Below are 23063 nucleotides of genomic sequence, written 5' to 3'. Positions count from 1 at the left end.
CGTCAGGCTGGAGAGGGGATCCGCTGTATGTGGCTGATGTCTCTAGAGTCACCCGGGGATGGAGGCATGGCTGGGCTGTGAAAGGCTCTTCGGAACCACCTCCCACACCTCTTTAGTAGTCGTCAGTAATCCCGAAGCAAGTGCCCGTGGGGTCACCCTCAGAACCTTCTGGAAACACATTCCCTACACTTGTTCACAGATTCAGGACCCCACGTGGAGCAGGAGGAAGAGATCACAGAGGGCTCAGCTGGTTCCAGTCACTCATAGCACAGATGGGTTACCTGAGACAAAGGACCAAGAAGGGAAGGGACCCCTCCAAGGTCACAATGTGGCCCATGGTGCAGCGAGGATTAACACCTGGAGAGGGTCCATGGCAGGGCTGAGCAGATCTGAGCTGCCATGGCCCTGAACCAGGTGTCCTGGGCCAGCTCTAGGGGAAGGACATGGCTTTGGTTTCGTGGGTCCCACTCAAATCCAGCTTGTGCCCACCTCACAGACGGGACATGCACACACAGCAAGCCTCACCCTCGTATCTCTCTCACCCACCGCTCCCCTCTGTCCCCCCCTCACCGCCCTGCATTCAAGGATTCTCTTCTCTCATCTGCTGCCACTTCCTCTTGCAGTGACACAATGGCCGCCAAGGGAATGTTTCCGCACCACACAGCACAGATGGTCTCCACTCCAAAGGACAGAGCCCACTGCCCTCTTGACCCTGGCCCCAAATGCCCTTCTCAATCTGTTTTTCCTTCCAGCCTTCTGCTCATGGACATTCACCCCACACTCGTCTCTTCCTGGGAAGCTCTAGCTCTCTAGCTGCTGGACCTTTGCTTGTTCCCTTGGAAGAAGCCCTTCCTGCCCCATCAGGGCATGTCCAAATTCCACCCAGTCTCCAAGACCCACTTCTAATACAACCTCATCCAAGCTGATTTTCTGAGCAGGAAAGACCTTCCACCCAGTCCCGCCTCCCCGTGCAAGTGTCACTGACACCATCACTGCCGTCTCTTGAGCATCTACTGTATGTTAAGTCCTAGAAGCTTTACGTGGGGTTATCTTTTTTGACCCTCTCAAGTAAGTTTTAACCATTACAATCTCCATTTTAGAGATGCAGAAATAGGCTCAGAGAAGTTAAGTAACTTGCCCAAGCTCACGCAGCTAGCACGGGAGCAAAGACAGGATTCAAACCCAGGTAATCGAGTCAGAGAGCCTTATCACTAGGCACCACCATGTTCTCCAAGAACGTCACCGTCCTTCTCAGATCTTGTGAGGTTGGGACTTTGGTCTTGGAGGCCCATGGGGGCTGGAGGATAAGACGAAATGGACTCTGTGTGTTCAGGTAAACGCTATTTGTATAGTGGTGTTGGACGTACCACACGCGCACGCACACACGCACACACACACGCAGGCTAATGGCCAACATATGCTTCGCTTCACCATATGAAAACATCCCTCCGAAGAGCTCCGTGCTCATTAGCCACGGTTGCATCAGTGAACAAAAGGTCAGCCCAGGAGACTGTCCGCTCTATCTCCAGACGCAAGCACTTAGGGCTTAATGATGTGTATATTTTCATATGTGGGCAGCTGACATTCCCCATGTAAACTATTTGTAATTTCCCAATGTGGACAGACTCCGCTTTCAGGAAAAGCTGAGCAGGATAGGGGGATCTGGAGGGCCCCCTGCCTTCCAAAAAGGGCTGCTTAGAGGTTCGCCTGTCTGGCCCATGCCAGAGTGGAGGCAGCTGTTTCTTGGGGGGGCCACCCCCATTTCCCACTTCTCCTCCAGGACAGGAACAGGGGAGGGGCACTCCCACAGCCATACCCCGGCTTCCCCTTGACCCTTCACAAGGGATCTGCGTCAGCCGTGGGAAGCCCTCATATGGAGCCGCCAGGGCCTGGCTGGGGGCGGGGGCAGGGGTGGGAATCAGGCCTCCAGCAGGAGCCAAGGCCAGAGGCGGTTGTGGGCGCCTGCGAGGGGGGCCGGCCCGATAGTTACTGGCCCCTCTATGTGAGTTTTCCCACAAATGTATACATCTCTTGCTCCCCAGAACAAGGGCAGCTGGTGGAGTTGGTGATTTAGGGTCATGGACGTGGAAACTGAGCTCCAGACAGCTCCTTGAAGGGCAGGAAAGCTGCTGGTTCCCGTCTCCTCCGAACTGGCTACGATGCTCAGCGAGCAGCCAGGACTCCACATGTGCGCCTGGCCAGAACAGTCAGTAAAGGGGGGGACCTGAGATTCAAATCCAAGCCTGCCCGGCTCCACAAGCTCTAATTTCTCTGCTCTGCTTCGCTGATGAGAACCGATGATGGCACATAGCAGGCGCTCAAAGTATCTACTGAAGAAACGTGCGCGCACATTCGCATTCACCGCAGGGCAGAGGGAAGCGGAGGGCAGGCGTGCTTACCCCCCAGAAGCACCCTCACCCTCCGGTCCACTCTAATTTCACGACAACTGGGCCAGAGTTCTTGGGGTGTTCTTAGTTACAAAGGGTTGGAGGGCCTGTCTCAGGCAGACATTGCGGGCTGGAGGCTTGGAGGAGAACCTGGAGCTGCCCTTGGGGGAAGTGTCCTGGTGCCAGCTTCCCCCAGCCCATGTACAGCGGGGGGCGCTCTCCAGTTTCATTTCATCATATCCCCACCCTTCCAGTAAATTCCTCCTTTGTTTGAGCAACTGGGAGTTAAGTATTTGCCACTTGCTGCCAATAATCCAGACTAATTCACTACCTGTAAAATTAGGAGGTAGGGCAGGGGACTAGGAGGACCCTCCAAACACGACCCAAAGCACCGGAGGCTTCCTCTCTCCTCAATTTTCCCTCCTTGCCACCCCTCTGATTGGCTGGTTCTGAGTTCTGGGGAGCAACTCGGCCCAGCCTGCCTGACTCTAAGGACAGGCCCTGGGACTAGCAGGAGGAGGGTGATGGGGGCTCGTTTCAACCCCAAATCCTGGCTTGAAATAAGACCTGCTTGTCCAATCACGACCAGGAGACAAAGGAGGGAGTTTATGGAACGGCAGCCTTGGACAGAGTTTTCCTCACTCAAGGGCTGGTTTAAGGTCTGGCTGACAGGAAGAGAAAGCACCATTCTTCCACCTTTTTAATCAAAACCTTCCACGGCATGTGGAAAAGCCACTGCCGTGCACTCTGGGTCCGTCTGGGGCAGTTCCTCTCTCCCACCACGGCCAGGCAGCAGACATGATCCACGAGCCCCAAAGAAGAGCCGAACTGAAGGGCAAAGTCGGGGTTTTGTTTTCTTGGTCACCGGGAAAAATAAATCAGCCCAGACAGAAGCTTGTGAGCAGTGCCGTGAGCTGAGGCTGTCTCCATGCAAGATCTCATGTCTGTGCCCTCCCGCTCTCAGCCGAAACGCCCCCAGGTCCTCCCGGAGTGTCTGCGTGGTCAGCCTGACTCGTGGCCTGGGCGCCGTGCCAGATGCAGCCCCGCTGGGCAGAGACGCAAGGCTGGACAGGCAGCTGGTGGCCACAGGTCCTCGGGGTAGAAGGCCAGAAATGGATTGTGAAGAAATCGTGAAGAAAGGGGCACGAGAAATGACGGTGCCTCTTTCGAGTTCTGAAGAAGCTTATCGCTTCCCCTCCAGGTGGGCACAGACTCCAGTCAGAAGCGAGTCACTGGAGCAGAGAAAGCTCAAGCTTCGGGGCGCTTTACCTGCAGTCCTGGGGGCTACAGAGAGCTCTAAGTCGGGGGGGGGGTGCGGGAAGCATTCCTACAACGGCACTTCTGGTAAACTGAGATCTCAGGTAAAAGGCCCGAATCTCCAAGGCTCTAGTCATTGGTTGGGATTTCTTTTCTCATTCTCAGGAAACACTTTTGTACTTCTCTACTCTTCCATTTTTTAAGAGGACGGTCTCCAGGTTATTTATGCTTCAAGCCCCCTCCAGACCTAGATCCTCCGTCTCCAACAGACAGCACGTCTCAGAGGGGTCTTCTCCAGAGGAACCCCCACCACCTGCCTGCCACCAAACTGTCAGGAGCCAGATCTTCACCTTTATCTTTCCATGACGAACAGCCAAAGACCCAGAGTCCGAGGAGCTCCTGGGGGCTCCCTGGAGCTTCCCGTGGCAGGAGGAGAGGGTGCGGAAGCCAACACCCAGACACGGTGCTGGGAAGTAACCCGGCATCCTCTGCGAGGCCCACGATCCCATTGGGACACACATACACGCGACCACCCTGGCACTCTCCCTGTCTTTGGGCAACAACCGCTGGCACCGCTGTGGAGATAGCTGGTCACCCCGCCAGGCTGGGAAGACTCTGCAGGGGCGGGAGTGATCTTCGCAAGCAGAGCAGAGGCGGCGCAGATGTCGGACAGCCAGGAGCCTGCTGCTTCTCCCGACGGGATCCAGGCTGCTTTAGTCCCTCGGCCACGCGGGCTCCCTGATGGTCCATTCTGTGCTCGCGGCATGAGCTCCACCCAAGGACCTCATAGACCACCTTGCTTGGCCAAGGGCACGAAGGAGTTTAAGACCGGTGGGGACAAAGGGTGGCTGAGTGACGCAGCCTCTCACCCCCAGAAGCAACCTCATCAGACAAGAGCGGCTTTGTGGCGGGGGGGAAGGTCTGACTCAGGCCCGAAGGAGGAAGGGGGTTTGGCTGAGCAACAAGGAGGACCCTTCGTGTTTTTAGCTGCTGAGATTTGCATACTGAGAAGTATTCTGAGAAGTCCATGGCTCTCAGGGAATCAGTCTTTTCCTGACACTTTTCTGGACAAACTTAGGATGGCAGGGTCACCTGTGAGGACCCCAACCAGCAGTGTCACAAAGGTCACCAGCCGAGTGAGGGGCCCAGAGGCCAGGAAGTGCTTGGCTCCAGCCCTGTGCGATGGTGCCCCGCTGACCTGGCCACCCCCAAGTCATAGGGCGTCACATTTCCGGGGTCAGCAAAGTGGAGAAACACAGCCCGTGAGAAATAGCCACAACTCTTCAAGAAGGAAAAGCAGATTAGGGCCTAACGGGTCTTGACCCGTATTTCCTTTGCTATTCAAGTGGCTTTGCAGAAATCAGGAGGAAGGAGTTTTAGGGGTCGGAAAGAGAAAGGGACATTTTTAAACATTGGCAGAACTTAGCCAGGGGCCCAGAGCACTAGGCAATTTTAATGAGAAAGAAAGGAAAATACATGAGTGACCCTGACCCAGGCCTCAACTCTTTACGTCAAAAGCTAGAACCAATAATTAACAAAACAAAACTACGCGAGTGAGGGGCCAGCCAGGCTCTGTCAATTTGATAATCCCTGGCCATGACCTGTGGGCCCAAAGCACTGGATGGGAGATGACGTGCTGTTTACCCAGGCTGCCCTGGCTGTTGGGACCCTCAGGAGGGTGACTTTTTTCCTGGCACGTTGCTTGAATCCAGCCCTCTGTGCTCTGGGTGAGTGCAGCTGTGGGCAGGTAACTCGGAGCGGAGCTCTGGTCAGAAGGGGCCTGTTGCAGGACACTCACGGCCGGGAGTGTCCCTCATTCCTTGTGCGTGAGAGGCCACGGCACAGCAAGCCAACTTTCCATCTGCCAGAACACCCTCCCTCCTGTTCCTCGGCTTCCAAACCGGCTTGAAATTGTGTTGGAAATATCTTGGCCTTGGAAGATTTTTCTCCAGTGAAGATTTCATTCCATGGGGCTTGGGAATGAAGGAGGGGCAGGTCTCTCCAAAGATCCAGGGAACTGAACTGAAACCCCCCACCTCCTACCCCCCATGATGTCATTGTTCTGCCCAAGGCCCAATGAGGCCCCAGCATGGCTGCCCACCCAGGGTAGATCTGGGGGGGTGGGGTGGGGAGGGACTACGTATGTCCTCAGGAAGCCTAAGGCTGATTTCTCTGTCTCCAGCCACTCTAAAGAGAGGAATGCTGAGCAGGAAATACTACACACACATACACACACACATACACACACACACACACACACAGAAATGGGGATCAGAGGCAGAGCTGGCTCCACCAGCATCAAAGAAGCGTCCCAGTTTCTGACCTGGAAGGTCAGGAGAAAGGAAAGGGACCCAGACGGGCATGCTGAGAGGAGCCCCTGCTGACACAGCAGCCTCAGGGATGTCACAAGGAGCAGAAAAGAAGTCAGGCTGTGGGCGACGAGAATTTGTTTTCCAGGAAAGTCACGGAAGAGAATAAGTGTGTCTCTTCGAAGGACTAAGACTCAGTTCTTAAAAATGCCGTGCAGAGAGACTGTGACATGAGACCATGCAAATGACATGGTACGAAGTGGAAGCCGAGCCCCAGGTTGGCCCTGAGCAGGGCCAGCAGCCGGAAAGGGCCGGGAGGCGGCAGCCAGCGTGTACAACTTACAGACGGCAGCACCGTGTCCTCCCAGACCTGCTCGTCCCTGCGGCACCTGGGAAGCTGATCCGGGCGGGGGGAGTTCTGTCTCTGGCTAACTTTAGAGAGGACAACGCAGTGGAGGAGACAGAGCACAGGCTCTGAATCAGACAGACTGGGCTTTTAGCTCAGCTTCACTCTCTTTCTGTACTTTTCCTTTTATTGTAAAATATTTGTAACATAAAAATTGCCATTTCAACAATTTTCAAGTGTACAGTTCACTGGTAATAAATATATTTATAATGACAACCATCACCACCATCTTTTTCCAAAATTTTCTCATCACCCTATTAAGCAGTAACACCCCATCTCTCCCTCCCAGGAGCCCCTGGTAAACCGTAGTCTACTTCTGTCTTCACAGATTTGCCTATGCTGACATTTCGTATCAGTGCAATTACACAATGTGTGGTCTTTTACGTTTGGCTTCTTTCACTTTGCGTAATGTTTTCAGGGTTCACCCACGTGGCAGCCTGTGTCAGGATTTTGTTCTTATTTACGGATGAATAATATTCCATTGAGTGGACAGGCCACATTCTGTTTATCCGTTCATCTGTTGATGAGCACTGGGTTCCTTCAACCTTCCGGCAACTCTGGATAGGCTGCTGGGAATGTTGACATACATGCATCTGCTGGGGTCCCTGCTGTCACTTCTCCCAGCCTGCCCCCTCAACAGCTACGGACCTCTGCCAAGCATAGAAGGCCAAGTGTGTCTCCTACACAGCATGCTCAGGAAGATGGAACAAGAGAGAGGTGTAGAACATAGAGCATATGGTAGGTGCTAAATTAACCTGACCCGCTCACACCTGCCCCATGAGAATCCACCCTTAGTAAAGGAAAGAGCTAACAAGATTCCCCTTCAAGGGTCTCCATTTAAAAAGCACGGGTGCTAAATGATGTAACTTTCAGCACCAGCAGCTTTTCTGCTTTGCCCGGATGCTCCAAACGTTGCAGTATTTAGACACAATAAACCCCCAAAATAAGAGCCTTGGGAGAACTGAAGACCAGTTGTAGGCCAAAGACAGTAGAAATCAGAAAACAAAGTCAGTTCCTTCTAGTGCCTTCTCTCCAAGCTTCCAGTATAGGGTTGTGGAAAGCCTGGCAAGGAACGGTCCTGCCTCCTCTCCCAAACCATGCAAACCTTGGAGGGGAGGGGTGCAGCCCCTCTCTGGGCCTCAGTTCCCTCACATAGGGAATGAGCAGTTGGGCTTCGCTCAGGTTTTAAAGCTGGGTTCCACCAAGCCACGAATGTTCTTTAAAAGCCAGGATCTGGGGAGCAGGAGGGAGGCACAAGGGGGTCCAGCCTCCAGGCTGCTCAACCGTGGCTGGTCTCTGTGTCTGCATACTAGAAATATGGAGCTAAAGATATCCACAAGGCCCTGGACTGGGCACCGCAGCCTGAGGCAGCCTGGGTGCCTGGGCCCACCCCAGGAGGTATCCTCTATCCCTTCAGGGTATATGGGAGGAATGATCCCCCAGGATGGGCTCTCGGCTCCTCTCCCAATGTACCAGGACTCCCAGAGGCTGAAACCTCCGTTGAGAAGGTGGCTTACGCAGCAGGGGACCTTCATGGGGAGGGGTACTGTGCTGGGCACTGGGGCGAACTTGAAGGGACCGAGGAGCCCTCAGAGGCCCTTCTGTTCTCCAAGCAGTACTCTAGCTCCCTGGTGAGTGCTCCTGGGTCATTAAGAAACCCTCAATCAAGAAGAGACTTAGGCAGAGTCCAAGGCAGGGAGCCAGGTTAGGTCATCTTAAGAGAACAGGATGGGGTAGGGTCAAGAGCACAAAGTCTCAGCTTCCCCATCCCAGCTATGTGACCTTAAGTGAGTTACTTAACCTCTCTGTGTCCATCTCTTCATTTTTAAAATGGAGACAACAACCCATGGGGTAGATATGAGGCCAAAGTGAGTCATTTAGAGCCCTCAGAATCCTGTCTGGCACACAGTAAGAACTGCTTCTGGGACCGCAGGGGTGTCTCAGACGGCAACCGGGCCAACCTCCTCACTCTACAGATGGAAACTGAGGCCTAGGGAGACCAGGCATCTGCCTGTGAGGGGAAGGAGAATAGGCAGGCTTTGGGGCTCAGGCCTGGCTTCAATTCCCCACTCAGCCCAAGCTTGGTGTCCTTGGGCAATTACTTAAACCCCCTGAGCCCTTGCTTCTCATCCGTTCAGACAACCGCCACAAGGACCGAGTGAAACAGGGAACACGAAGTTCCAGGCATGCAGCAGTTGCTCAATAGATGCTAGCTCCTTTCCGTCTTGCCCCAGCATAGCTAGTAAGTGCAACTGTGCCTTTATTTGTTTTGCATTCTGCTCTCTGCTGCTCCCCAGAATGGAAGAGGAAGATGTCCAGCCTCCCCTTCCCCACTGCTGCTGGAGAAAACTCAGGAAGTTCCTCTCTTAAGTTTTCTTTTCAGTCCTCTTCCACGGAGTCATTTGGCAGGGCTGTGGCGAAGTGGGAGAAGCCAGGGTGTGGGCCCGGCTGCCCCCTCCCAGCCCCGCTGCCTGCAGGAATCCTGCCTTGCGAGATACTGCAAGGAGGGGCCCAAGTGAAGGTGACCTCCGACCTCCGAGCTCACTGGATTCACTGATAACAGGATGGAGATGCTCTTCTAGGCATCTTCTGGGAGACAGATGAGGGCTAAGCAAGCTAGCAGAGATGAAATGTGGGTCCAGGGCCAGCGTCTGGAAGCCCAAACCCCATGGAAGATGGGGCAGGCCCTGGGAAGGGAGTGATCTGTCCCAACTACCCATATCCCATGCCCCGGGTTGCCGTGGAGACCGAGGAGTGGTTAGCCATTGGCAGACTCTCTAGGCCAGCTCCCAGCTGGTCCGCAGAACCCAGGAAGGGAGATGAGTAATGAGCCTGACTCCTAGTCCGGTGCTCCTGGCTCCAGGCCACGCTCTCTCCAGCAACAAGCCAACGTTTGTAAAGTGCATCACAGTTGGGAGGTAGTTAGCCCAGCATTTTCCGAAGATGATGGGATGGTCATGGGGGGTGCAGGGACACAGTTAAATGACAATGAATCACTCAGTGAAAAAGGTATTCCCTGTTCAGTTCTCCTTTGAGTCTCCTGTCATCAAGAAGAAAGCCTCAGTGTGGGGCACCGTCTTGTTAACACATCTCCAGTACTCACTTAGTCTCTTCCAAACAAAGAGAAAGGTGGCTTTAGGCTTAGAGCCGTAAGCAGGCAAAAGAGGCTCCGGGAGGACTTAACGCCAAGACTTAACTAGCTCAGACTCCTAATCGGCTGCCCGGGCCGGGAAGGGGGAGGTGCCGGTGAAGTGAGCAGGGGGCTGGGGGCCGGAGAAAGAGGAACTTGGAATAATTATTATTTCCTTTCATTCAAGCTCTTTACTTTTTACAAGGTGGATGTTTTCCGGAGAGCCACACCAGCACTAGGAATAGATTTCTTTTGTGCAAAAACTCAGGCTGATGGGTAACTTCCCCTTAACAAGAACAAACTTCCCTGCCTTACCCTATCATTGTTTACAGAAGCAAAGAGGCCTGTGTCTGTGTGGGGCCCAGAGAACAACATCCTGCCAGCAGACCTCCAGCAAGAAATGCCCTCCAAAAGCTGCCTGCCCCCGGCCTTTTCCAGCATCCCGCAGAGGCTGCCAAGCCGGTTCAAGTCAGAAGTCTGCCCCGACCCACCACCGCACCTTAGGTGTCCCTGCCCCCTTCAACAGGACCCTCCATCAGGTCTGAGCAGCCCCTGGAGTCTGCTGATAATATATTAAAACTGGGAGCTACCCACCAGGTCTGAGTGCCTGGGGTGGTGCAGCTCGAAGACAGAGACTCGGCACCACTGCTCATGGACCCAGTGAACACAGGTCCATGATGGGCTACAAACCACACTGCCAAAGCAGGATACGCAGGGCCTCACTTGAAGCCCTGCCTCCACGATTTGAAACCAGCCTCTTCCCTTCCCAGACCTTAGTTGCCTGATCTGTAAAATGGGTACACTAACGCCCAGCTTGGAGAGTTGCTACGGAAAATCAAAGAGCAGATCAGTATGATATCACTGCAGTGTTGGACATAGATGGCCTAAAGGACAGGATATTGTTATGTCAACCGGGAAGACTGGAATAATTGGGAAGGACCAGGCCTGGCCCTGCTTTTCCCAACAGGCAAGGGGGCTTGGATTCTCCAGAGGAAGACAGATCCGTGGGCCTAAAATGTGCTATTTGTTTACTTTGTCCCTATATGCACTCTGTTCCCCCAAACCCTGAGGCCTTCTGACAAGGAACGATAAGACAAAATGAAAGCAAGTCATTTAAAAACAAGTACTGAAAATGAATCTGAATCTTATCAAAATTAAAAACCACTGTGCTTCAAAGGACACCATCACAAAAGTAAAAGGACAGCTCAGAGAATGGGAGAAAATATTTGCAAATCATGTATCTGATGGAAGAGTTACATGCAGAACATACAGGAAGGGTTCGGATTCGGCATTAAGAAGACGAACAGCCTAATTTAAAAATGAGCAAAGGATCTGAATAGACATTTCTCCAAAGACGATCTAGAAATGGCCAATAAGGACGTGAAAAGATGCTGAGCACCATTAGCCATTAGGAAAATGCAAATCAAAACCACGATGAGATACCACTTCATGTCCTCAAAGATGAACACAATAAAGAAGACAGAAAATGCCAAGTGCTGGTGAGGATGCAGAGAACTGGGAAGCTTAGGCACTGCTGGTGGGAATGGAGAATGGTGTGGCCCCTTCAAAAGCAGTGTGGCAGGTCTTCAGAGGACTGAACACCGAGTTAGTTATGACCCAGCTACTCCACTCCCAAGGGAGATGAAAACCTACATCCAGGTGGAAACTTGTACATGAATGTTCACAGCGGTATTATTAATTCTAGCCTAAAAGTGGAAACAATCCAAGTGTCCATCAACTGATGACAAGATTCGTAACAGTAGGATCTATCCATACAGCGGGATATCATCTCACCAGAAAAGACTGAAGTACACACATGTGTTAGAACACGGATACACCCTGGAAACATTATGTTCAGTGGAAGAAGATACAAAAGGCCACACAGTGTATGATTCCATGTAGACGAGATGTCCAGAACAGGCAAATCCACGGAGACAGGAAGCAGATTAGTGGGTGCCTGGAGCTGGGAGGCATGGAAATAGGGAGTGACTGCTAATGAGTACAGAGTTGCTACTGGGGCTCATAAAGCATCCTGGAAGCAGACAGTGGTGGTGGTTGTACAACTCTGCATATTTTAGGCCAACTGAACAATATACCTCAAAAGGATGGATTTTATGGTAGGCGAATGAATGGTATCTCTATAATATTAATATTTTAAAGTCCGAAGTGATGGATGATATATCACACTGCTTTTTATTATCACCTATTATTATTTATTACTGTAATTAAAAATACTGCCCAGCCCACCCCAGCTCAGAGCAAGCCTGCCCCCTCCCCACCCCACACGCAGCCCCAAACACCCCTGGTCTGGGTACCTGGAAGGTGAACTGCCCAGATGGCCACAGAGCCCACCAAGGGGCCTCACACCTTTGAGTATTTCTAGGGCATGGCTGTCTCACCAGCACCAGAGGACCAGCCTGTCATACAATGTTTTCGGTTTGGGGTTTGGGGGCTGAGAAGGCAGGTAGGAAGCTGTACACGCCGTATGCCGCCCCGAATCCTTCAGCCTCCCTTGTGACCAGGACCTCCAACAAGGCAGTTAATGCTCATGCCCTTCCTGCACTCCCCTCCTCCCCTTTGGCAGTGACCACAAGGCAACATCTTCAAGATGATGGGGCCGGAAAAGCAGCCAGGACCCCTGGTCTTCACCCACGAGAGTTGAAGACCCGATCAGACTGTGCGTAAGAAAGACAGAATCTCTGCTGTGGGATGCCCCTGGGATTTGGGGGTTGTTTCTTGTGGCAGCTAGGATTAATCATCCTGACGAATGAGCCGCCTTCTAATGAGCCTGGGCTCTCTGGCCAGCCTCTGTGGCTGGGGGCCCTCCAGACCCCTCCTTGGCCTCTCTCAACTCCACAGCTGGAGTTCATGTCTGAATGATTTCCTCATTCAACAGCCTAATTTTGAAAGCACAGAGAGGAGGGGAAAGTCAGATGCTAGCCACCACCGAGTATCTCACACGGACCAGCTCCTAAGTTCTGTACTTGCTGGTGTATCTGTGACCCTTACAGCCACCCTGCCCACTTGACAGACGAACCGCCCGAGGCACTGGAAGGCTAATTAACTTTCCCAAGGCCGTGCAGCTAAAGCAAACCAAGTCTGGCTTCCAACCCAGGTCTACCTCGTTCTAAAACGCCTTCTCAAAGCGCTCTGCTGCCTCCATGTTAGAGCCCCAACACTTCTGGTGCGCTCCAAAGCCCGCCCAGGACTGGTGTCTCTAACAGAGCGAAGCTGGCCACGTTTGGGCAACTGATGCAAAATCTGGGCAGTGTCCAAGGAGTGGGCTTTGCCCCCTAGGAAGGAAGCTTCTCACCAGGGCTGGAAGAGCCTCATCACACAAGGAATGAGAACTCAGCTCCCGGCATAAAGCTCTGGCTTCAAGCAGGGACTTTCCAGCCAGACTCTCAGCAAACACACCGTGTCAGACACCGGGGAACACAGGCCAGCCAAGTGGCAGCTCCCCAGGAAAAGACATGAGGCAGGCAAGGTGAGGGGCCCACAGAAGGAAGCTTCCCAGGGCCCTCTCACTGTCTCATTCAAACCAGCTCACGAGGACCTTGAGAGCTTGTTTGGAGGTTCTAGCAGGGGAGCGCAGCTACTCGTATACCCTTGACCGAAGAACGGTCCTCTCCTCTATCGGGGAAGGTCGTCCTCTTCGACCGAGCGCGCAGCTTCGGGAGGGACTCCATGGCTCAGTTGGTTAAGCAGCTGCCTTCGGCTCAGGTCATGATCCCAGCGTCCTGGGATCAAGTCCCACATCGGGCTCCTTGCTCGGCAGGGAGCCTGCTTCTCCCGCTGCCTCTGCCTGCCATTCTGTCTGCCTGTGCTCGCTCTCCCCACCCCCACCCCCGATAAATAAATAAAATCTTAAAAAAAAAAAAAAAAAAACAGCTCACGAGGATTGAGAGCCAGGAGTCCAGCACGGCGCCAGTGCAGGGGACCCCCGCAGAGAGCAATGCCGTCACCTCTGCCCCGTGAACTAATAAGCCGGCCACCTGTAGCCATGACCTTCATCCTCTGCACGCTCTCTGTCTCTCTCGGGTGTGGGGGCAGGGCAGCCACTCAGGAGCTCAAGAGGAAAACCAGGGAGTTACCTAGGACTCCTTCCGCCCATTCTCCTTCATGCCCTACACCGGCCGTCCCCTAGGAGTTCCCTCTTCCTAACCTTTCTGCAGACCCTTGTGCCACCATATCCCTAGGGTGGTGTGGCCCCCAACATGGGGCACGGACACTCCCACAGTGCCTGCAGCAGCTCCCTAGATGGCCTTCTGGCGCCAGGAATCCTTTTTCAGGGACCGTCCTGCGCATCGAAAGGCACTCATCAGCACCCAGGCCCTGCCCATCCAAGGCCGAGCACACGCTCCCAACCGTGCCGGTCAAGGCCATCTCTGGACGCTGCCGGCTGTCTCCCGGCGAGGCAGGACAACCCCAGCTGAAAAGCACTGCTCTGTACCTTTGCCATGAAGGGCCCTTCTTTCCTCTCATTCCTGTCTGGCCTTCTCCTCACCACGTTAACCTCTGATTCAGCGGCAGCACCTCCCAGAAGCCTCCCTGGCTCCCTCAGGCTGATGGAGGGCAGCTTCCCTGCGCACACTGCTGTCCCTGCTCCGGTCACACAGCGGTGGACTGACCCACGGATGTGCCATCACCCCATCTGCAAGGCGGGCTCCTCGGAATCCCCGCGAGGGCACAGGAGCACTGGCCGCGGGTCCCTGGGTAAGCACAACAGGGTAGCGCGCAGAGATCCCCCCAGGTAGCTGCGGTAGCATCTGACCAGACACAAGAGGCTGTGTGCAGCTGCTGCCTGCTGGCTGAGGTACACAGAAGGGAAAACAACAGAGCAGGGTCTAGGTGAAGGGCCTTGCAGGAAGAGCCTGAACAAAGGCTACACGGTGTGGTCTGCGAGATGAGGCTGGGAATGACGTGGCCAGAGCCCAGGGTGGGGCTTGAGGGAGAGGTATCAGGAGAAAGGATTTTAAAGCAGAAGGAAACCGGGTCCTGAAGACCTTCAGAGGTCTTCTGCAGCCACAGAGGTATCCAGCAGGATGTAAAATTTAAGGGGGAAAGATTTTATGGTCAAACAAGTTTGGGAAATGCTTTGTCTGCAAACAACTTTCTCTACTGCAGGACTTCTCAGAGCCTTCAGTAAGCTCACATGCCAGATGAATCTTTACAAGCAGAAGATGTAGCACGTTGTGCCGCCCACACGGAACTGACTACAGAGCCTCTCAAATGATCAGCATCCTTCAGCCTGCCCTTTGGAAATGCTGTTTGGAGCTGAGACACAGGAGTTGCGACGTGAATAAGAGCTCAAGGTAAGGACAATGTGGGTTTGGGGACAGCTCTGGGAGTTCTTCAAAGACCTCAAGGCCAACACTGGGGCCTCAGCCACTAGCTCGAACCCTCTCCCAGCCCCTGGCTCCCCAGCCCTGGAGCGGCTGCAGCACTAAGAGGCGAAAACAGCTCTGGAGCGATTGTCTACAGGAAGGACTGGGAGGCAGTGCGAAATTTATTGTAGGAAAACAGTCACCCCATGGGACTGCTTCGACCACCTCCCCCAGGCCCCTGGGCCACAACATATGGTGTGGTTTAAATTTTTTAAATTGAGGAGTACTTAAGGAAAAAATGTTGGCAGGCTTGGAGGCACTTGTAAAACCGTCTGAGGTGATGAAGAGTCTGGGCCGCGTCCCTCCAGGAGATGGAGGCAGTGCTGAGCAGGGGCAGGGAGGCCCGGAGAGCCCCGGAGAGCTGGACGGGGGTCGCCAGGTTTCTGGGTGAGGCTGGCCAGGCAGGGAGACAGTGGAACAGCCCCCTGCAGCGGCCCCTGGATGGGCCGAAGGCGCCAACAAGGCTGGACAAAGGAACCACGTCATCCTTACTGTGGACCACAGCCGGGCCGGGGGCAGCAGGAAGGCAGTGAGGGACCAGGTGTGGGAATCAGGACACCACGGGGTTAGGGCAGGGGAGGCTCAAGTCCTGGCTGCAGAACTTGGGACAGTGACAGCCCCTCTGGAGCGGGCCAGCCGGTGTGCCCAGGGCAGCTCCTGGCCCTGACCAGCATCTGGGGCTTTTCTGAAATGTGCAGAAGGACTGGGACCGCTTACCTCTCATGTGCAGAGAAGGGTACGCTTACAAAGGAAGTAAAAGCAGAGAGACACCAAGGGGAAGCAGTGTGAGAACAAGTTGAGGGGGGTCACTTGGGGGGAGTGGGAAGAAGTGACAGGCGACCTCTCTGGGTACGAGGCTGAACAGGCAGCCCTGAGACGGCCCTGGCCGCCTGCAGATGCTAGACATGAGCACACCTGCTCCAGAAGAGACCCGGTGTGGCACGGGAGACTCCAGGGTAGGGGGGACCCCAGATGCTCAGGGCCCCCTCGGCCTCCATAACTCCCGAGGGGGCAGCGAGGGTGTGGGGGGAACCAGACCTACCGAGGACCCCTGGGACCCTTGCTGAAAACATCAAGGTGGGAGTTACAGGCCTCAAGGGATTTCCACGCTTCGTCAATAAAACATACAAATCTGTAGAGATGGTCTGTATGTGCAGGGGAGAGGAGGCCTGATTTTAAACTCTGAAGGAGTTACCGTGAGTGTAAAGGTGTTAGGTCACCCTGGATGCCCTTGCTAGGGGGTCACACGCTGTCAGAAACCCCCTGACCCAGATTCCTTGTGTCCACAACCCTGTCTCCGAGCAGTGGTGGCAGACCTCTGTGACTGCATTCTGCCTCAGTGCCACTGTGAAGGGACCCCGCTAGGTGACAGCACCCCAAGAAGGCAGACTGGCAGAGCAGGGGCTGCCTTTTATCCCAGGGCTCAATGTCACGTCCAGGGGGTCTCTACATCCCGTTGGCAACACCTCTCTCTCTGACCAAAGCGTCTCTCATCTTCCTCATTGTTTGGTTCTTATCTTGGGACTCACTTGTCATTCCCTCAGTGTAGGCTTGGAGAGAACGGAGTTTGTGAAGTCTGTTTGCAGGGACCCAGTGACATTATCTTGTCAAGCCTCCCCCCATTTTATAGCAGAGAACACTGAGGCCCAGGGAGATGAAGACCAAGGTCATGTGGTAAATTAGGGGTGAAGCCATTTCCTGACCCACATGCCTATGTGTTGCCGCGCCCTGCCACACTCTGTGAGGACGGACCAACAGGATCCTGTCACAGTGGCTGTGGTAGCCCCAGTTCCCTGGCAGCCTGGGACAGAGGGTGTGCCCCGATGCTGGGTAAGGACAGAGCCACCGCTGGTTCACAGGGTCCAGGACACACCCAGATGCAGGTCACATCTCAGGATCCTAAGGCCTCTAGGAGATAGGTCTGGCGGGGGGGACCACTTTTAAGAAACAGAAACTGAGGCCCAGGGAGGGAACATGACTCAATTGTTTGGGCAGAAAAGCTGGAACTAGAACCCTAGGCTCCTGAGGCCAAGTTGTGAACTGGAGGGAGACCATGTTTGTCTGTCAGGTTGGAGATGAGGAGGAACAGGCTCCAGGGAAGCAAGGTCTCCAGGCCCCGGGGGGTGGCGCTCACTCTCTGCCTTCAGCACTGGGGTGGGTGTGCCCCTCAAGTTGGGTCCTGGAGGCCCTTGCCCTTCAGGAGACTGCAGAATGTGCTCCCGGTACTCTGCATTCTCTGTGTATCAACCACTGCTGCCCCCGCCGGCACAGCCTCAGCCACTTCCTCTCCCTCTTGATCACCCCCAGACCCTGACGCTCTGCACCAACCTCTCCAAACCGCCCCTGCTATGCCCTTTCTTTTGGCCGGGCCGCCCAGGTCCAGCTACAGACACTTGGGTGTGGGCCACGGGCAGCGTAAGGGTCCTGGAGGGCCTGGGCCCCAGCAAGCAGGCCTCCCCACCCCACCCTGGGTGCAGCCTGGCCCACCTGCCTTGGCCTTGCCCGTCCCGGGTACTCTCTGATGGAGGATGAGAACGCTGGATCCCTGGAAACCACGAGCAGCCTCTAGCTGGGGGCTTTACAGCTCCCCATACGGCCTGGCCGGGATCTGGGGCCCATATTCCTCGTACTGTGGGGTTTGGGTGGTGGCCTCTTACCTTTGGAGTGAGGTACTTGGTCATAACTTCCTTCCCCTTTTCCCCCAGTTTTTCATCTGGAGTAACTTCATATTCTGCCTGAAACAGAAGAAGGAGAAGAATAATAACAGATCTGCTCCTGGGCTGCTTCTAGTTACACAAGCTTCATGGCCCCTGGAGAGGACACCATGGAAGTCAAGTGACCGCCCCCTCCCCCACAGAGCAGGAAGCTGAGGCCCAGACTGGGGAGAAGACCTGGCCAAGGAGCCCCAATGTTCAAGGCCAGCCTTCTCCGCACCATGTGCGGGCACGTGCTCGTTAGCACAGGCGCTCTCCTCTTGGGCTGCCCGTGAGGTTCACTGAAGCAAACACCGGTGCTCGGGCCCCACCCCAACCACCCACCCCACAGACTCCGACCCTCTGGCCAGGAGGGCAGGGCTCTGGGCAGCTGGGTTGAGAACCACTGACTCCGATAAATCACAGGAAGCCACTGGAAAATAACGAGCCACCAAACTACAAGGTCCCTGAGAGGCTGCCTCGGGTCACTCAGACCTCACGGCTTCATGACCTTAGATGATTTCCTTCACCGCCATGAAGCAAGGACTGAAGAAGGCCCCGCTACAGGGCAACTGTGCAGACAGAGTGTGACCGCGCTCTCAGCCCGGAGCCAGGCACACAGTAACTCGATGAACAGTTGCCTGATTATCACCGTTGTCACTATCGTGCCTTGTAAGACAAAACGCTATTAAGGATGCCTCACCTTTTGCAGCTTTTCAGCTGATAGAAAGAGTATACAGAAATTTTTCAGATGTTCAGAGGGTGCACACACACACAGAGGGAGAGGGAGAGGCAGACGCCCCGCTGAGCAGGGAGCCCAAGGCGGGGCTTGATCCAGGACCCTGGGATCACGACCTGAGCCGAAGACAGGCGCTTAACCGACTGAACCACCCAAGTGCCCCTTTTCAGATGTTCTTATCTGAACCTCAAAAAAGCACAGGCAATGATTCGGGAGGGTCGGATCTCCCACTACACTCCTCCGTCTGCATATGACGAGCAGGGGGCTCAGCCGACTTGGCCAGAGTCACGCAGAGGAAAAGCCGGGCTGAGGCTTCCATCTCCAAACTGGAGCTCTTTCTCAACAACTCCGAGGAACTTAGGACTCCAGATCGCTGGCCAAGTCAGCGGGACCTCCAGAAGACAAACCTTTTTATTTTCTTTGACCTCAAGAGGGGCTCCTTCACTCACATCTGACGTACTTGCCAAGAGGATAAAAGGCCTCAAGTTAGCAAGAAGCCTGGGTAAGCCTGCCTTTCTCATTTAGACAAGAGAACTAATTGCAAATTGTTTATAACCATTTCAAAATCCACCACCCAAGGATTTGTCAACCTCGGTCCAAAAATGTAGCTATTTCAAAAGAGAGAGGAAATGACATCAACACAGGCTGAAACACCATGGAGGTAGGTGCCCGGCCCTCTGGACCCAGTTCACGGCAACCCCACAACCCAGTGTCTAGGGCCCAATCTCCCCCAGGCCAGTCCAGAAGCCCCTCCAGAAAGGAAGCGAGGCAGCACGTGGAGCGCCTGCGGCTGCAGTCAGGCACTTTTCCATCCAACAGCAGTGAGTTTTCCTGTGTTACCATTTCTCTTCTAATAGAGAATCAAGACTCAGTGATATTTCTCCAAAGAAAAATGTTAATGCTTCAGTCATTTGGATCACAGGGCTATGGAGTCATTCTGGAAAGAACCCAACCCCCTCAACTTACAGAGCTGGACACCAAGGCTCAGAGAAGCCAAGACTGGGCCCAATACCACACAGCTGGTGGTGGCAGAGCCAGGAGAGGAGCACAAGCCTCCTGACTTCCACGGGCCACTGGCCTCGGTGCATCGCCCGCCTCAGTGCCTCCACACCATTACGACTAGCCTTGTGGGGCTCATCGTTTCTTGCTGAATTGATTTGATTGATGATTTCCTGAGACTATTTATGGGGAGAAGGTGGCTCTTTCCGCTTGAGTTTTTCCTGTTATTTTTTCCCCGCTGCTCCCCGACAATCCCCCCAAACTAACACACACGTGTGCACACCCGACACAGTATGGAGCCTCACCCTCAAGGTAGGTATTATTATTCCCAATTAACAGATAAAGAAACTGAGGCTCCAAGAGCACAAATAACCAGTTCAAATGCAGCCAAGCGAGCACGTGAGTGGGCTGGAAGCTATGTCTCCAGAGGGGCTCAGACTACTACAGCACGTCTGACCACTCTTTTTCTAGGGTGAGGAGAGAAGCACCTAGTGTCCTGCCACTCTGGAAACCCGCCTAGTGGTCTGGCACCATGGGAATCTACCCAGACTGCTTTGCAGGACCCAGACCCCGGGCAAATGGCCGACCACCTTTTGGGGTAACTCGATCCCATGCAGAACCCTGGATTTGCACTGTCCCAAAATACATCTGTGAAGGCGGCTCTATTTAACCAAATGGAGGCTTGAAGCTCATTAATCAGCCTCAATAACCAGCTGAAAATATTATTGCTCTGGGTACTAAAACCCACGTTAAAAAAATAACATCACTTTCAGGTCAGCTGCCTCCCAGCAGAGGCCCGGCTGGGCGGCTGGGCGCCACGGTTCCACAGGGAGGCAGCCGGGAGCACGCGGGGACAGGCATCCCCAGCCCAGGATCAAAAGGCCTTTCTTTGAGAGTCCATGTCAGGTCACCACCACTTGAAGAGCATTTGTGTTGGGAGGCAGAAAACCAACAGAAGGCTTCCAGCTGGGCTTTCCACACTGATTAAGTCACCTGGAGTGACAGGCCATGTCTCCACAGTGACCCCCGAGAGGCCTCCTATGGAGAGAAGGTGCCACGGTGCTTCAGCTGGGTGGGCAGAGCTCAGGCAGATCACACCACCCGAGGCAGGGGACCACCTGGGGAACCCAGTGCTAGGGGAATACCCTTGCTCAGGTAGTGGGCAAAAGCTGCTGAAATCAGCTGCGACCAGAAAACATAAGCAGCAAACAAGAGGTTGGGCCAATAGCCCAGAATTTTACAATTAGCGTTGGCTTGGGAAATGGCAGCCGGACAAAGACTTCAATGGAAAGAGAGAAAACCACACGCGAGGAATGCCCCCACGGCCTCCATCAGTAAGGGAGTTCTCTCCAACCGGAGACGGTGCTAGGTCTTATCCTCGTCCCCCAACAGAGGGGACATGTGCCGTCCTCTCTGCTTTAAGGCCTATTTGAAACCTCGGAGCTCAGCCCTAACAGCCAGAGCACCAACGGCCACCTACGCTAATCCACTCAGAGGATCCCTCTCCCCAGATACCGCCAGGCCGAGTCGCCCATTTCATGAGCCTTGCCTCCGACTGTGATTTACGCCAAATGCAGAAATGGCCTTTGGGGATGAGATGCTGTTACAACACAAAGAGCAAAATGCTACATTGAGTTTAAGGCAAAACGAATTATTTCTAGACCTCTGCCTGTCAAAGAGTATAAACACTGGTGTACATCCTAGTTTATAAACTTAGTATTTCATCCTCTTGGTCTGCTCTAATTTCATCATCAATCTCAGAAAATGCCGGTGAAAATATGTCCTCTCTATTAAAACACACTTCCCTCTGATGATTTTTAAAAACACGAAGACCACAGCCAGTGAAAGGGGACCTGCCACGTTTTCGAAGCGGCCCCCGTTGGGCAGAGCAGAGTTATAGCCGGATTCCTCTCGGCCTCTGACTCACTCCAGATGCCACCTCCTCCTCCTGGGAGACCTTCTCCGGCCCTGACAAGAAGATGAAGTCAGAGATGCTATGAGGTCTTGCCACCTCCGGCTTCTGTAATTACCGAATGTGGTCAGCTTTTCCAAAGTCCTCGCGGCAGGGACAAGTGACGCGCTTGGCTGGCAGTGCTGCTCAGCATGGCCCTTTCTGGAGAAACACCCAGCTCCACCCACACCGGCCTCGGCGCCTTGCCTGTGCTGCCCCTGAGGGCTGGAGGTCTCTGTCTGTCCCTCTGGAGTCACTCTCTACCCGGGTGTGGGGCAGGCGAGAATCAGGATGGGCAATTACCCCCTGCCACCTGGGCATCACGGTTCCCTGCCCCCTCTTCTGAAGACCCAGCTTGCGTATGCTGACCTGCGTCAGTCCCTCCCCTTGTCCCTGCGGACGCAGAGGCAGGAAAGGCTCCCACTTACTGCGTCAGTGCTACTGACTTCCCCATCCTGCTAAGCACTCCATCAACAGCCCTGCACTCGTTCGTGGGCAGGCTGTCCATCTCCTGTCAGGACTGAGCAATCCTTCAGATGGCTGGGCCTGGACCTTGCCCCCTTTCTGCTCCCCAGCTAGAATGAAGCAGCACTGCAGGGGGGGGGCGGGGCGCATCGCCCAGGAGTCCCAGGACCGGGTGGGTCTAGTCAGTCCCAAAGCTTGTATCTACCTTGGCAGACTATTCTGCAGTCTCTAGCTGGCATGAGGCGCCTGCATCAGGAACAGAGTCCCTGGCCCCCCTCGGGTCAACAGATGGGATGAGACCAGAGAAAGAAGAGAGGGAGGAGCCGACCCCTGGCCATGTTGGAGTACAGCCTGGGAGTGGGAGGAGTGACTCCAGGGGGACCCCAGACCATACCGATAGCTCTGCAGACACCAGCTTGTGCAAAATAGCCTGGCTGGGGCAAAGGCTTAAAAGAAGGCAGGAGGAAGGGGGTGTCACACTTTTCCCTTGGGGGAGGTGACAAATCCACCAGCAGCTGTCAGAGTCCTTTGCAGAGGGGTCATGCTGTCCCCTCTTGCCTACCCCATCACACTCTCCCAAGAGCCTCAGCCCTGAGTGGCTCTTCCTCACCCTCTCCAACACCCCTGGACCCCCTAGCTCCTTCTCCTCCTCCCCCGTCCCAGAATTATTTCTCTGTCTTCACTCTCCAACAAGGCTCATAAGGCTGCCATGGACAGGTCTTTGACTCTCCCGGTTAGTCTTTCAGTTCTAAGTGAAAAGAATCCCGTTCCATGGGCGCCTGGGTGGCTCAGTGGGTTAAGCCACTGTCTTTGGCTCAGGTCATGATCTCAGGGTCCTGGGATCGAGTCCCACATCGGGCTCTCAGCTCGGCAGAGAGCCTGCTTCCTCCTCTCTCTCTCTCTGCCTGCCTCTCTGCCTACTTGTGATCTTTCTTTGTCAAATAAATAAATTCTTAAAAAAAAGAATCCCCGGGGCGCCTGGGTAGCTCAGTGGGTTAAAGCCTCTGCCTTCGGCTCAGGTCATGATCCCAGGCTCCTCGGATCAAGCCCCACATTGGGCTCTCTGCTTGGCGGGGAGCCTGCTTCCCTCTCTCTCTCTCTCTCTGTGCCTGCCTCTCTGCCTACTTGTGATCTCTCTGTCAAATAAGTAAATAAAATATTAAAAAAAAAAAAAAAGAATCCCATTCTAGCCTAGTTCAGGCAAAAACCGTTATCTCTTAGCTTTTAGAATTCAAGGATGGACTGAACAACCAAATTGTGGGAGAAATGAAATGCAGCCAGGCCCCAATTATCAGGAACCAGATTCAGGAACCAGAAACAGGAGCACTTCTGGAACCCAC

General features: G+C 54.2%; 1 protein-coding gene across 3 annotated transcripts in view; it reads right to left on the bottom strand.

Annotated features, from left to right (window-relative positions):
- GRK5 (G protein-coupled receptor kinase 5) overlaps positions 1-23063 on the bottom strand; it is a 210108-nt gene that overhangs the window by 32746 nt on the left and 154299 nt on the right. For all 3 annotated transcript variants that reach the window (XM_032312596.1, XM_032312593.1, XM_032312594.1), the window contains one exon: positions 17534-17611. In XM_032312596.1, coding sequence (XP_032168487.1) covers positions 17534-17611 — 78 coding nt within the window. The remainder of the gene's footprint in view (positions 1-17533; positions 17612-23063) is intronic.

Source organism: Mustela erminea, chromosome 14 (genome assembly GCF_009829155.1).
Source record: "Mustela erminea isolate mMusErm1 chromosome 14, mMusErm1.Pri, whole genome shotgun sequence".
Classification (NCBI taxonomy): domain Eukaryota; kingdom Metazoa; phylum Chordata; class Mammalia; order Carnivora; family Mustelidae; genus Mustela; species Mustela erminea.
This window is presented reverse-complemented; position numbering and strand designations above follow the sequence as displayed.